Source organism: Parasteatoda tepidariorum, chromosome 9 (genome assembly GCF_982258835.1).
Source record: "Parasteatoda tepidariorum strain Cologne lab strain chromosome 9, Ptep-v5.0, whole genome shotgun sequence".
Lineage (NCBI taxonomy): Eukaryota > Metazoa > Arthropoda > Arachnida > Araneae > Theridiidae > Parasteatoda > Parasteatoda tepidariorum.
Window position 1 is genome coordinate 49,132,055 of NC_141763.1, and position 16,310 is coordinate 49,148,364.

Consider the following 16,310-nt stretch of genomic DNA (forward strand, 5'->3'; position numbering starts at 1 on the left):
AAATTTCTAATTTTTTTAAGAATTAGTTCGGATGAGTTGGTTTTATTGGTATGGAAGAGAGATTTTCAGGCCCAAAAATATATTTAATTCTTACTGACTCATTAAAGAAAATATTTTTAATGACTTATAAAAGCATATATTTTTACAGAATTAGAATTTATTTTCATTTCGCACAACACGATTCGATTATAATGGCTCGATGATATTTTTAGATTCAATCACTGTTTTAGATTGCGGAGAATATTTGTTATTGATTGAAAAGGAAGTTATTTTCAACTTTAAAAAAAATACTATTTTTATTTATTTATTTATTTTTATTTATTTGTTTATTTTTTTATTTATATTTTTTTATTTATTTACTTATTTGTTTTATTTATTTATTTTATTTATTTATTTTTTTTTATTTATTTATTTATTTTATTTATTTTATTTATTTTATTTATTTATTTTATTTATTTAATGAATTAATTTATTTTATTTTTTTCACTTTTTTAATTATTTATTTATTTTCTTATGTAAATCGAACTTGTTTCGATTTCTTACTTGAAAAGCTTTGACATTTGACATACATAATGTACCAACGACATTTATAGATGAAATTTTAAGACAGAACTACAACTGATGCGTGTCCACTCTTTTCACTTTGAAGTTTCGTAATTGAGTATATTTTTATCACATTTCTCATTCGTTTAAGCATCTGCAAACAGACGTCGTCTTTTTGAAATGCTCCCTTTTCATTAAAATGTTAAATTACCAATATTACAGACAACGGTAAACTTGAACCGCACACAGTTTTTCTGCAACGTTAATAAATCATTGAATTGAGCCATTTTGTTTCCATCCAAGTTGAATAAACTAAAGAAGCACGAACATTGCATAAATAAATTAAAGAAGCGCGATAATATGGTTCAATTTAGCACCACATTAATATAGCTGCATTTTTGAAAAGATGTATGTATGTTACCCATACCCAGTACCGTTTTTGCAAATGGGCAATCCCGGGCAGTGCCCGGGACCCTTGAGAATATTGTTTTTCATAAATTGTATTTAAAAAACACTAAGAATAACCAAAATTGCTTTAAATCTTTTTTTTTAAAATAAATATATTCTATTGTATAAAGTGTGCTTTTTGTTTTTCTTTCTAAAATTAGTGTTTGATTATCATAGAAACAACAATAATTTGACTAGTTTATCACCTGAAAAACTTAAAAAGGCAACCGAAATTTAGTATTCTAAATTATAATGAAGTTTTTATGTGCATTGAGTTTTTTGGAGCAATCAAAATGTGTTTATCTTACCTCAAAAATGCATTATTTTATGTGTGTGAAGTTTTTAAGTACGATTTTAAACAGTATGACTTTTTATAAGGGCCCAAAATATTTCTGTGTCCGGGGGCTATTCTCCGTTGAAAAACTGCATATTTAATAAAAGTTTCTACTGGTGAAAATTAATTTAATACTAAAATATTAAAAATTAATAACTAAAAATTATTTATAAAACAGTGAAGAAGAAGAATAAATTTTCCATTAAAAATTTATTTTTTTTAATAAAATTTTCTTTGTGCAAAAAATTTTTTAATACAAAAACTATTAAATATTAATTAACTAAAAATTTTAGGTAAAATAGGGAAGAATTATTAAATTATAATGTAATATGAATAATAATAAATTTTCCATTAAAAACTTCTTTTTTTAATCAAATTTTCTTTATTGTAAAAATTTATTTAACACAAAAACTATTAATTATTAATTAACTAAGAATTATAAATAAAATAATGAAGAATTATTAAATTATAATATGGAATAATTTACTTTTTTTTCTTCTTTATTTTATCTAATTTATTTATGCAAGCGTCAGTTTGAAAGTAATGTTAAATTTTTACAATTTAAAACATTTACGAAAAACATTGTACAGTAAAAATTATATAGCATATACAGTGAAATAGAATATATATAATAGAAATATTTATTTAAACTATTTTTCTTCTAAAAAAAATTTAAAAAAAAAAAACTCACCGATGAAATCCAATCCATACTGTCAGTCACAATAACTCACTACTCCCTAAGTGATTTAAGTTCAATGTTGAAAAGAAAAAAACAATTCCCAAACTTTTTCCACCACCTTAATATAAATACAACCAATGACAGGTTGGAGAGCTATTCCTCTCTCCAGACGTTCTAAGATGCGAGAAATCGTCTGTTGAGTTCCGACGAATAGAAAATCTCACCTTCGCCTTGACAGTGACCCGAATATTGGGCATTCCGTGTCGGAAGAAGTTTTGACGATGCCCTGCCTCTCCGTTAAAACGATTCCCTGGAGGAAAAGATGGCAGGGAGGGTCGAAAACACGGCGCGCGGTTTTTTGATCTCATTTTGAGGCAATTCTCGACACACTCCAAAAGATTTTTCGTTTCTTTTTTTTTTCCTTTCTACCTTTCTTCACGCTCTGAGTATCCCGGGTGTTGGTCAAATAGATCGTTATATAGCTTTTGAAAGAAATAACAAGTATAAAGAATGAATAAAAAAAAAATTGAAGTTACTTTTCTCCGATTTCTTTTTCCAAGGGAGATCGGACTCTATTGTTTAAAGACAATAAACCATTTCAAAGTTTGCAGCAGTAATTGTGTTAATTTGTAATCTACCGGTTAAATCGGCATGGAATTTTTTTCCTCCCCTCCCTTCATCCTTCATTAGCACTTAAAGAGGAGGCTAGTTTTCCATGTTGCAGGTGGATTCTTACCGCTCCCATAGCTATTTATGAGTTTGTAAAGAGATTACTGGTTGGAAAAAAAATAGCTAATTACTTATTGGATGTTTGTAAAAAAAACAATAGCTCGTCGAAAGAATGTTGCAGAGCGTATGGACTTAGACAATGGTTTTTTTAAGTTATTAGATAATTTTAAGTAGCGTAAAAATAAACCGAGGAAATGAAATATTTTATAGATTTAAACTTGGCTTTCAAATTGTTATTATTATTATTTACGAAATAAAACGAGATGAAAAAAATGAAAGCTATAAGTCCCTTCATGAGTTCCTTGATCTAAAATTTATTAAATAGGCTAAAAAACTAGAATGTATCACAGATTACAGACCTAGCTTTCAAATGCTTAAAATATTATTATTCCTTTCTTTTTCCTCCTTTCTTTTTTCTTCTTCTTTTTTGTAAAATAGAATGGGAGGCACTGTGGACCAGAAGACCATGATCTTTGGCCAAAAGACGCAAATTAAATTTTCAACTAAAATACGTCTAGGCAATTATGTGTATGTATGTTAGATAAAATATGATCATAATCATTAAAACATTGTAATTTACTTTTTAGACCGACGAGAGTACAATGTAATGAAAAATATGTTAAATTTTTTTTTAAATGTAACTTTTAAATTCTTTATTTCAAAAATATATATAGGAATTTCACCTTACTGTTACATTTTTATCGGAGTAATTAGTTGAACTGAAATTATAAAAATTGTTGAATTAGTTAATACTCTTGACAAACTTATAGGTTATATCTTATCATTTAACATTTCACAATGTCTGAATGACTTTCGAAACTTAGTTCCAAAAAGTTCCACGAGGTAATTAGATAAAATTTTTTTTGTCTTCTTTGATGTTTCTTCTTTCGAAAAAACCTATCCCATTTCGCCCGTATTGCAAAAGTGGACTAAATATACCGAGAAACAAAAATTATGTTTTTTTTTCATGTTTTCGCGTTATTTTGTAATTAATTCGCGTTATTTTGTAATATTACTTCGGAAATATAATTTGCTTTTCCTTTTTAATAGGAAATTACGAAAATTATTATATTTTCATTGCTATATTTAATTATTTAAACGTACTATATTATTTTTTTATTTTTGCTCTCCATATTTCAGCCGCCATTTGATTTTTGGGGTATTTTTAGTGTGTTTCAAAATTTCAACTATGACTTCAATTTACCTGCACATAAAAACCCCTAAGTAAAAAACCCCAAATTTTGAAACAAATTTTATATAAATACTAATTTTGGCCACGAAACCTTGGATGCTGGCCCACTGTGGGATGGATAAAATGTATTCCTCTTGCCGAACTTTTTTGATAAATCAGATTTATTAAATTCTCTAAGACTCCGACCTCTCTTAATTTATTCTACCATGCAACAGGATAAACTGCGATTTTTCCATCTCATTAACACTCTAACCGGAGTAAAATAAAATAATTAAAAATAAACTGTTAGCTTTATTGAAGATAAAGAAAATGTTTCTTTAATTTAATAATATACATATTGAAATTTCTACGCTTCAACTCTTTGACACAGAATTTCTATTAAACACATTTTTCATTATTTTGAATTCATTTAGGTCAAAATAAATCAAAAGTATTAAATATGGTTAGTATTAATAATGAACCGTGTATCCATACACGGTTCACTTCACAAGTATTAAATATGGTTAGTATTAATATGGTTAAATATTACTTTATGGTTAGGAAACATTATGAAACACCGGTATCTTTTTCTGCGTTAAAGGAAAAATATTCCATACACGGTTCACTTCCAAATAATAATTTATCTAATTTTCACTTATTTGGCAGTTATTTAGACCTAAGAGAAAAAGCAATTCATTAATGAAATTCAAAGATTGCTAAGTTGCATTGATAATAAATGTAACAGAAACGTAAATTAATTTTACTTCATTTATTTTAGTATGTTTTTGTTTCTTCATGTATTTAGATTCGTTATGCTACAAAATTTTCCAATCTTGTAATCAAGTAATTAATATGGTTAGTATTAATATGGTTAAATATTACTTTATGGTTAGGAAACATTATGAAACACCGGTATCTTTTTCTGCGTTAAAGGAAAAATATTCCATACACGGTTCACTTCCAAATAATAATTTATCTAATTTTCACTTATTTGGCAGTTATTTAGACCTAAGAGAAAAAGCAATTCATTAATGAAATTCAAAGATTGCTAAGTTGCATTGATAATAAATGTAACAGAAACGTAAATTAATTTTACTTCATTTATTTTAGTATGTTTTTGTTTCTTCATGTATTTAGATTCGTTATGCTACAAAATTTTCCAATCTTGTAATCAAGTAATTAATATGGTTAGTATTAATATGGTTAAATATTACTTTATGGTTAGGAAACATTATGAAACACCGGTATCTTTTTCTGCGTTAAAGGAAAAATCTTCCATACACGGTTCACTTCCAAATAATAATTTATCTAATTTTCACTTATTTGGCAGTTATTTAGACCTAAGAGAAAAAGCAATTCATTAATGAAATTCAAAGATTGCTAAGTTGCATTGATAATAAATGTAACAGAAACGTAAATTAATTTTACTTCATTTATTTTAGTATGTTTTTGTTTCTTCATGTATTTAGATTCGTTATGCTACAAAATTTTCCAATCTTGTAATCAAGTAATTAATATGGTTAGTATTAATATGGTTAAATATTACTTTATGGTTAGGAAACATTATGAAACACCGGTATCTTTTTCTGCGTTAAAGGAAAAATATTCCATACACGGTTCACTTCCAAATAATAATTTATCTAATTTTCACTTATTTGGCAGTTATTTAGACCTAAGAGAAAAAGCAATTCATTAATGAAATTCAAAGATTGCTAAGTTGCATTGATAATAAATGTAACAGAAACGTAAATTAATTTTACTTCATTTATTTTAGTATGTTTTTGTTTCTTCATGTATTTAGATTCGTTATGCTACAAAATTTTCCAATCTTGTAATCAAGTAATTAATATGGTTAGTATTAATATGGTTAAATATTACTTTATGGTTAGGAAACATTATGAAACACCGGTATCTTTTTCTGCGTTAAAGGAAAAATCTTCCATACACGGTTCACTTCCAAATAATAATTTATCTAATTTTCACTTATTTGGCAGTTATTTAGACCTAAGAGAAAAAGCAATTCATTAATGAAATTCAAAGATTGCTAAGTTGCATTGATAATAAATGTAACAGAAACGTAAATTAATTTTACTTCATTTATTTTAGTATGTTTTTGTTTCTTCATGTATTTAGATTCGTTATGCTACAAAATTTTCCAATCTTGTAATCAAGTAATTAATATGGTTAGTATTAATATGGTTAAATATTACTTTATGGTTAGGAAACATCATGAAACACCGGTATCTTTTTCTGCGTTAAAGGAAAAATCTTCCATACACGGTTCACTTCTAAATAATAATTTATCTAATTTTCACTTATTTGGCAGTTATTTAGACCTAAGAGAAAAAGCAATTCATTAATGAAATTCCTTTAATTTACAACACGAGTTATTAATGAAGTTTTGAATACGAATGAAAAAAAATTTTCGAACTACTTTTTTTTTTATTTTATATTTTAGTACAAATATAATTCCGATAATCTAATAAATTTTTCTGTTAAAAAATTTGACTGTTTTTTTTTAAATTAAAAAATACTAAAATATATATTTGAGTGTAATTAGACATCAGATGAAAGAGTATATGAAATAGACACGCGTCACATCTGCGTCAAAGGGTTATACCTTCATTAACACTTAAGGAGGAGGTTAGTTTTCCGTGTACGGGTGGATTTAAACCGCTTCCGTAGCTATTTATGAGTTTTTAAAGAGATTACTAGAAGAAAACAACAACTAATTGCTTATTGGATGACAATAGCTTGCTCAAAAAGTGTACGGACTTTAACAATGCTTTTAATAAGTTAATAAATAATTTCAAATAGCATAAAAACAAATAAAGGAAAGGAAAAATTTTAAAGATTTAAAATTAACTTTAAACTTGGTGTTTTTATTATTATTTGCGAAATTGAATGAGATGGAAAAAATGCTTTCTGTTGGTTTTTTCGTAAGTTCCTTAATCTAAAGTTTATTAAATAGTCCAAAAAACACGAACACATCATAAATTACAAACTTAACTTTCAAACGTTCAAATTATTATTATTATTTTCTTTCTCTCCTTTCTTTCTTTCATTTTTTCTTTCGCTTTTTTTTTTCGTCAAAAAAAAATTGAGGTGGATAAAATTATTCCTGTTGACGAATTGATAACTTCTTTGATTATTCAGATTTATTAAATTCTCTAATAATTTAACATCCTTTAAATTAGAGAAGTAAATTTAGAAGAGTAAATTTTTTAAAGAGTTTTTTTTTTAATATTTATGCTATTTGGATACTTCTAAGAAAAATGCTCTTAATACGCTTGAATATAGAATAAATTAAAAGAAACTGATACTATTAAATTCAATGCAATGTTTGTGTACTAATTTAATAAGTAATTTTCAGCAACGCAATAATTAATTAAGGAAAAGATATCAACTTGGCTCTTGAGTGTTCAAATTGATATTGTTGTTATTGTTATCATCATTATTATTATATAATTATTATTACCTGATGAGGAAAATGTTTCCTATATATAAGTATAACACGTTCTTGGATCTATCTAATTTATTAAAATTTGATGAACTTAAAGAATGTATCATAGATCACGGAGTTACATAAAATATTTTAAAATTATTGAATGATTTTCAGCTACTTAAAAATTAATCGAGAAAACACAAGATTTTATAGGTCTAATTGAATTTTAAAATTGTTATTTATATACCGGAAGATTCAGCTCCCTAATCACCCCTCTTACCTATCTCTTTAATTGTTTCTCTTCGACCATTGCTTTTTTTTTTCTTAAATGCTAATACTTTCTACAAAAACAAAGAACATTTTCTTAACAAAATATACAATTATTTCAGTTTTACATAAGAACATTATATAATTATGTTACTCGAAGAAAACATTAAACTGGCTTTGAAAAAAAATCACAAAAATTTTAACCTACGAAATACAAATTGTAGACCCAAGTTCCCGCCATTAAAAAAAAAAAAAAAAAAAAAAAAAAGTTGCTTGACTTAAAAAAAAGTCGATAAGAAGAAACTTTACTCGTTAATGAAAGCTATAACAATTTAAGTAAGAAAATAAGGAAGTGTTTTTGTCACTAAGCGATAAGATTTTTATCTAGGGACATCTCATCAAATGTCTCTTTCTTTTGTTACTTTTGAAAACAATCTTAGCGACAGCTTTATAAAATAATAGCTCTCGAGAAGAAAAAAAATTTTCAAATCAATTTTCAAATCAATATTTAAACCAAAAAGAGGAAGGAAAAAATTTTACTATAAAAGCTCTTAAAAAAAGAAATACTTTCGAAAAAATTAGAACGATTAAAAAACTGGTGTTGAGTTCATAAAAAAATATGACTCTTTCAGTACGTCAATGTTCAACTCTGTAATTACAATTCTGTGGCTTGTAGAGCGGCCGTCATGGTATTTTTTTTTTACGAAAAGTTAACTAGTTAATAATTCTCAAACTGATTATCGAATGGAAAATTTTTAATTATATCATATTTTTGTGCATTTTTCTACACACCTTTTTAATTTTAAGCCTAATAGTTTTTTGTGAAGCAAAACAAAATACAACATTAAGTTGAACTCTCAAAACAGCGGCGGCAGTGGTAACGATTTTTTACTATACAGAAAATTTTGACAGCCTAATAATCTTTTAATAATCTAAAAGTAAACTTATATTTCTTGTGAACATTACAAAACACCCTGTCAAGAGCTGTGGTGGATCATGCTATGAAGTGATCGCCCCCAATGAGATGACCTTGGTTCGAATCCCAACGGTGGATGGTTGATACGACTTCTTCTCCCGGTTCACACCGACCACAGTTTATCTCCATGGTAGCGCAAATGAGGGTTATTTCTAATAAAAGTCCTCCACGAAGGTTAGTTCTTCCCAATGATTGATCCAGGAGTTCCCTTGTCTCCTGGGTTGGGTTCGAAATTACAAGGTAATAAAGTTTTACTTTGATAGTCGTAAATTCAGAATTGAGTCAGCTTTTCAATGACGGTTATAATATAAAAATAAAATTTTGTATTTGTCGGAATAACACACATACATATGTAAAAATATTCGAAATTTAATGAAATAAAACGATTGTCACATCGCGAAAATATGGGTCTGGAGTTCGTTTACATTGAAATGTAAATAAAAAATAATTGCTGTCACCAGTTAAAATATTATTGGATTAAAGTTTAAATTGAAAATTAAAATTATAATTGTTCGTTATTTATATTAAGAAATCATTTAATAATTTTCATGTTTAGAATTACAAATTTTACCATCATATTACATACTATTAAAAATATATTATATAATAAATATTATCTATTTATTACCAAAATGCAACGTTTTAGAGATTTTAAAAATTATGCAAGGGAAATTAAATTTTTTTCTTAGGAGGTTATATTTTTTTGAGAAACTATGTTTTATGTGGAACTATATGTTTGTGTGGAACATTATTTTCTTAGACGAAATTACGGTTTTTTTTTAAAAGTAGTTTTAAAATATAAATGAGAGCTTTTGTGCCTCGTCCATTATGGATTTACAACTGGATTATTTTATAAATAAAGCCAATTACTTGTTGAATGTTAGTAAAATAAGAGTTCAGTGGAAGAATATAATAGAGAATACAGAAATTGTTACATAAATTTTGGCAACATGATGCAAATATATCTAGGGAACGAAATTTTTTAAAGATCTTGAATACTCTAAATTTGATTGCCGTATAATAAAAAGAGATGTCGCCTGTCATCGATTTATCAAGTTCTCTGACCCATGGAATAATAAGATTTTGGAAAACCAATTAGATTTAAAAAACATCTCAACTACAATTTTTTTTTAGAGTCAGTCAAAGCAAAGTCATAGATGACGATGTAATGTCTGATAGTTCAAAAAAAAATAATAAAATAAAAAAAATTTAAAAAATTTATTTTAATAAAACTTTTTTCTTTACTGCTCTATTTAGTACGCATGAGTGAATAATTTTAGCCTGTTTTAAAAACATAAAATAATAGCAGTAAAAATATGGCATAAGTATTTAAAAAAAAAAAAAAAGAATTATACTAAGAACATAGTATACCGCAAATGCAGAATACACTCATTAATTTCTGGAAATTAAATAATTGCAAATAAAGGCTTTCGCAAAATTAGGACATTGAAAAATGACAATCATTTTAAAAACAAAATAATTATGTGCAAAATAATGAGCATTACTCCTGCAAATGATAACTCGGAAAATAAATAAAACTGTTAAGTTACAGTGGTAATAAATGTAACAGAAACGCATGCCGTTCAGTTTGCTTCATTTATGTATGTAAGGATGTGTATTATGTTTGTATGTATACGAATACTTTTGTATGTACGGACACTCAACCATCTCGTATAATGCAATTAACTCAAATACATTTATTGACATACCAGATGAATAAGAATTACTCGACCGACTTTGATGCAGTGTAACTCTGAAAAGGAATAAGATTGCTAAGTTGCGTTGATAATAAATGTAACAGAAACGCTTGCTTCATTTATGTACGTAAGGGTGTGTATTATGTTTGTATGTATACGAATACTTTTGTATGTACGGACACTCAACCATCTCGTATAATGCAATTAACTCAAATACATTTATTGACATATGTTCCCGCGCCAAATTAATTAAAAAAAGATCAAGAGATGGCGCTGGGAAGAGTCATGTGTATTAAGTGAAAGAGAAATAAAAAAGATGGAGGAAGAGCAAGTCGTGTGTCCTTTATTGTGGTAAAAAACAAAAAAAAGAACCAGCTAAAAAGTTTTTCTGATCGAATATTGTTCAGATGGTCCGTCGAGCTGGAGGGGAATCCCGGTGAGCTCTTTCCAATCTTTATTTGAAATAATTAGTTAGGTGAATTTGTTGTTATAAAGTTTAATTGCATATTTTAAAATGGGCGTATTAAAAATAAGAAAAAAAGTTTTGAAATCCGCTTTAACGCGGCATAAAGATAAAGTTGCGTCCACGTTAAAAAGTGTTGATAGTATACAATTAAAACTTTTTGAAACTAAAACTAATGAAATTTCAAATGATTTAAAATTAGTGTTTAATGGAATTTTTGAAGCTTGTAGTTCGGACGAGTTAGATGGTTATATGGAAGAAAAAGATAATATTGATGATTCTATCGATGAATTAAAAATAATGATTAACCGTCAACTGTCCGAAATCAAGGGTGAATCTTTGAATTTAACTACACCTGTAATAAGCGGTAGCATTAATGATATAAAATTACCAACACTTTCGATTCCAACCTTTAATGGTAAAATCGAAAATTGGATAATGTTCAAAGATATATTTAAAGCTAGTGTAATTGAAAACAAATCCATTTCTAACGCTATGAAATTGCAATATCTTAAAGGTAGTTGTAAAGATGAAGCAATAAGGGTAATAAATTCAATTTCCATTTCGGACGCAAATTTCGATATCGCGTGGAAATTATTAGAAGAAAGATATTCGAATAAACGTGAGCTATTAAATGCTATTATTAAAAAACTTGTGAATCAACCGAATATCACTGAAACAGCTAGTTCGATTTTGAATTCAATAGACATAACAAACGAGTGCGTTAGATCGCTAGATGTGTTAGAAAATAAAGTGGAAAATTTATCAGAAACAATGATAGTTTTCATAATTGTTGAAAAATTTGATAAGTCGCTTCGTTACTGGTGGGAAAAAGAATTAAAGAATTCGGACGAATTCGGTACACTAAGTCAATTACTTTCCTTTCTACAAGGTCAAGCTAGAACGCTTCAAAATAGTAAAATGAAAGAAGGGAAATTAAACCGTAATTCGCAAAATAAAATTATGAGTATGGTTTCAACAAACGAGAAAAATAATAATTTAAGATGCATTAAATGTAATCGAGAGGAATTGCACGGATTATATAAATGTCCCGAATTTATTTCTCTTTCCGTGCATGAAAGATACGAATTTGTAAGAAAGAACAATCTTTGTTTTAATTGCTTAAAACGGCATTCAGTAAAAAATTGCTCATCTAATTATCGCTGTCAAAAATGCCATAAAAAACATTCCGTGATGCTTCATTTAGAAAATTATAAACAAAACGATAATGAAGTCAAAACAACTGGTGATTCATTTTCGATTCCGAACTCCCAGGAAATGTTGGCGCCGTCGAAACTTAATCCAAATGCAGATAGTTTCAATTCTTCGAATAATCAAAACACATTTTCTGCCACATCTGTGCAGAGAATGAATCATGAAAAAATTGTTTTTCTTTCGACCGCTAATTTATTCATAATAAATTGTTGTGGAGAATTAATAAAGGTTCGAGCTTTATTAGATCAAGGGAGTATGTCATGTTTTATTAGAACTGAGTTGGCAGATTTATTGGGCATAAAAAAGGAAAAGGTTTCTTTTACGGTTTCGGGTTTAAGTAATGCTAGAATAAATGTAAAATCTAAAATAAACGCAGTAATTTCTAATGGATTTGGTTTCAATTTTTCATTAGAGTTTTTATGCGTATCTAGCATATCAGATGCTATCCCAACTAATCGTATTGCATTTCCAATTAACTGCATTCCCGAAAATGTAAATTTAGCGGATCCCCAATTCTACCAACCTGGAAAGATCGATGTTTTATTAGGAGCTGAGATTTTCTATGAAATATTAAAATTCGGACAAATTGAAATTCCCGATACGAATTTAAAATTACAAAATTCTGTCTTTGGCTATATAGCCACAGGTACAGTTTCAAAGTCTGCATGTGAGAATCCGCAAAAGACTCATTGTGGACTAATTTACGATTGTAATGATTTAGAAAGCGATATTAAAAAATTTTGGGAACTTGAATCAATAGGGATTAAGGACGATCCTGGGTTTAATGAGTTAGAGCAATCCTTAGAAACCTTTGAAAAAACTGTGCGGTATAAAAATAACCGGTATGAGGTAGAGTTACCTTGGAAAAGAGATTGGAGAGAGCTCAATGATAATTTTAAAGTTGCGGAAAAAAGATTAAATTCACTTATGAAAAGATTTCAAAGAGATTCTGATCTCCACTTAGAATATTCGAACACTTTGCTTGAATATAAAAATCAGAACATTATTGAAAAAGTTACTGAAGCAACTAAACCTAACGATAGAGCTGTCTATTATTTACCACATCAGCCGGTTGTCAGAGAGGAAAGTCAGACTACAAAATTGCGCATAGTTTTTGATGCGAGTTCGAGTAAGGATTTCAAAAGTTTAAGCCTGAATGACTGTCTGTGGGTTGGAGAAAATCTTAATTCCAAGATTTTCGATATATTAATAAGCTTCAGGTTGAACAAAATCGCTTTTATCGCCGATATTGAGAAAGCTTTCCTACAGGTATCACTTTCTGAAAAAGATAGAGACGCTGTAAGATTCCTGTGGAAGGAAGATGGAATTCTTCAAACTTATAGATTCAGCCGAGTGCTCTTCGGTGTAACAAGCAGCCCGTTTCTTCTTTCTGCGACAATAAGGAAACACCTGAAGATATTTCAAGACATGTATCCCCTTACTACAGACTGTTTGCGTCGATCCTTTTACGTAGATGATTTCATTTCGGGAGCGGACAGTTTGGAAGAAGCTCTAACTGTTTCTAAAGAATCTCTAAGTATCATGGAAAAGGCTAGCATGGTATTGCGAAAATGGAAGACTAACAGCGACATTTTGAGGCAACTGTGGAAAAATGAAGGTTTTCAAAGTGATCCAAACAACATAGAAACACATCCAACTAAAGTTTTAGGGATGACGTGGAACATAGAGGACGATAACTTCATTTTGGATATGCCGAACATATCAGATATACCCTTTCAAGAAAATACTAAGCGATCGCTCATGAGAATGATAGGGAAAATATACGATCCGCTAGGGTTGTTAGTTCCATATACGTTAAGAATAAAGTGTTTAATGCAGGAATTGTGGTCAAAAGGTATATCGTGGGACGACGAACTTCCACTTAACATCAAAGAGCAGTGGGTTCAGTGGTGTTCTGAGATTCCTGTTTTAAAAAATGCGAAGGTTCCTCGATATGTGCCGAACTCTTGCACTGATAATGAAAACGCAACACTGGAGATACATGGATTTTGCGACGCGAGTGCAAAAGCTTATGGCGCGTCAATTTATATTAGATTTTTAAAGGAAAATGCCATAGAAGTAAAATTGCTTGCATCTAAATGCCGTGTTGCGCCCTTAAAAAAAATGACTTTACCGAGATTGGAGCTTCTCGGTGCCTTATTGTTAGCCCGATTGACTAACAAAGTAAAACAAATTGTAGATCAAAAACGACTACCCAATGTTTTTTTGTACACCGATTCAAAAATAGCTTTATACTGGATTAAAGGATCCTGTAAAAAATGGAAATCTTTCGTAGCTAATAGAGTTACGGAGATACAAAAACTGACTGACACCAATTCTTGGTCGCATTGTGCTGGCAAGAACAATCCAGCAGACTTTGTGACTAGGGGTACTTCTGCTGAATTTCTTCTTGGCAACGATGTGTGGTGGAATGGCCCTCAGTTTTTGAGAGACAAAACTGATCTTACAACAAATGGTGATCTGATGCCAGTTTCAATCGATGACATTTCAGACGAACTAAAGAAAAATAATGACATTGACGATTTTCTATTTAATTTTACTTGTCTTAATCATGATTCCATTATTGATGATATTCTCAAACTTAGTAATAATTTTATAACTATTATTCGTATTATGTGTTATATTCTTAGATTCATTAATAATGTAAAAGGTAATAATAGGGTTATCGGACACCTTACGCATGAAGAACTAAGGAAAGCAGAGGTAAAAGTTCTTCAAATTGTTCAACAGGAACATTTTATGCAGGAAATAAAAAATCTCAAAGAAGGTAAGAGTGTTCCAAATAATAGTAAGGTGAGATCCTTAAATTGTTTCTTGGATAATAACTTTATTTTGAAAGTGGGTGGAAGATTAAAAAATTCTAACTTAAGTATGAATAAAAAACATCCCATAGTATTGCAAGATAAACACCCACTTACTTCGATTATTGTAAGATATTATCATTTAATCTATTTACACGTAGGTTCTAATACATTGTTATATCTTTTAAGACAAAAATTTTGGATAATGAATGGGCGTAACATTTGCAGAAAAATTGTACATGAATGTCTTGTTTGTTATAAAAGTAAACCTGTATTGGAGAATCAAATTATGGCAGATTTACCAAAAGAAAGAGTAACCCCTAGTTTTCCCTTTATGAATGTGGGGACCGATTTCTGTGGTCCGTTCTATGTAAAGTTTAAAAACCAACGTAAGGGACAATTAAATAAAGTATACGTGTGTATATTTATATGCCTGAGCACTAAAGCCATTCATTTAGAATTCGTAACAGATCTTACATCTGAAACATTTATTGCATGTTTAAAACGTTTTTTTGGTCGTCGTGGCAAATGCTCTAAATTGTTTAGTGACAATGCAAAAAATTTCGTTGGTGCTAGTGTAGAACTTAAAAAACTACATAGAATGGTTAAGTATCCTGATGAGATCTTAGCAAAATTTCTTTCCAGTCAAGAAATTGAGTTTAAATTTATACCTCCGAAATCACCAAATTTCGGAGGAATTTGGGAATCGGGTGTAAAATCCTTTAAGCATCATTTAAAACGTGTAGTCGGAAATTCTCATTTAACTCTTGAAGAGTTCGTTACAATAATTGTGGAAATAGAAAGTGTTCTTAATTCAAGACCACTTACTCCGTTGTCCTCCGAGTTTGATAATCTTGAAACTTTGTCCCCCGGACATTTTTTAATAGGCCGCCCCTTAACTTCCATTGTTGAGCCTCAGATTGTTGACATTCCTGAAAATAAACTTTCTAAATGGAAAAAAATTACTAAATACAGTCAACAAATTTGGAAGCTCTGGAAACGAGATTATCTATCCCATTTGCAACAACGGGGTAAGTGGATGTTTCCTAAAAACAATGTTAAAGTAGGTTCATTAGTTTTGATTAAAGACGAAAGTATGCCTAGTACCAAATGGTTGACTGGAAGAATATCGGAAATTATTTTCGGTAAGGATGAAAAGGTACGAGTTGTCAATATAAGGTTGGCCAATGGCAATTTGTTGAAAAGAAATGCTCGTGATATTTGTCTATTGCCTATCAATGATAATTAAAATTTTGTTATACTTTACTAATTTACTTGATTGTGTGAATATTGTTGAATTTAAATGTTTTCCATATATTGCTTATTTTGTATTCTATATATATTGATTCTATATGTTATCATTTATTTAGTTTGAAACCCTTAAGGTTTCAAGGTCGGGAGTATGTTCCCGCGCCAAATTAATTAAAAAAAGATCAAGAGATGGCGCTGGGAAGAGTCATGTGTATTAAGTGAAAGAGAAATAAAAAAGATGGAGGAAGAGCAAGTCGTGTGTCCTTTATTG

At 28.9% G+C, this 16,310-nt stretch overlaps 2 protein-coding genes across 2 annotated transcripts in view; one reads left to right on the top strand and one right to left on the bottom strand.

Annotated features, from left to right (window-relative positions):
* The window catches only part of LOC107447172 (uncharacterized), a 55,674-nt gene extending 53,400 nt beyond the window's left edge, over positions 1–2,274 (bottom strand). Inside the window, exon 1 of the mRNA XM_016062027.4 lies at positions 2,016–2,274. Within this exon, the coding sequence (XP_015917513.3) occupies positions 2,016–2,033 (18 nt within the window). The 5' untranslated portion in view covers positions 2,034–2,274. The remainder of the gene's footprint in view (positions 1–2,015) is intronic.
* Positions 2,275–9,419: 7,145 nt separating this feature from the next.
* Positions 9,420–16,037, top strand: LOC147804045 (uncharacterized). Its single transcript, XM_087151396.1, has 5 exons — positions 9,420–9,474; positions 10,975–11,169; positions 12,379–14,442; positions 14,638–14,754; positions 14,950–16,037. Exons 1-5 carry the CDS (start codon positions 9,420–9,422, stop codon positions 16,035–16,037), a joined length of 3,519 nt encoding a protein of 1,172 aa, XP_087007522.1.
* The last annotated feature ends 273 nt before the right edge of the window (positions 16,038–16,310 follow it).

Bases quoted from the DNA above. Each gene is read 5' to 3' on its own strand.
- LOC147804045 (XM_087151396.1), top strand. From the start codon at position 9,420: ATGGATTTACAACTGGATTATTTTATAAATAAAGCCAATTACTTGTTG. The intron at 9,475-10,974 runs GTAAAATAAGAG...GAATTTTTGAAG, and splicing joins CAATTACTTGTTGAATGTTA to CTTGTAGTTCGGACGAGTTA. The intron at 11,170-12,378 runs GTAAAATCGAAA...ATTTTTCATTAG, and splicing joins TTCGATTCCAACCTTTAATG to AGTTTTTATGCGTATCTAGC.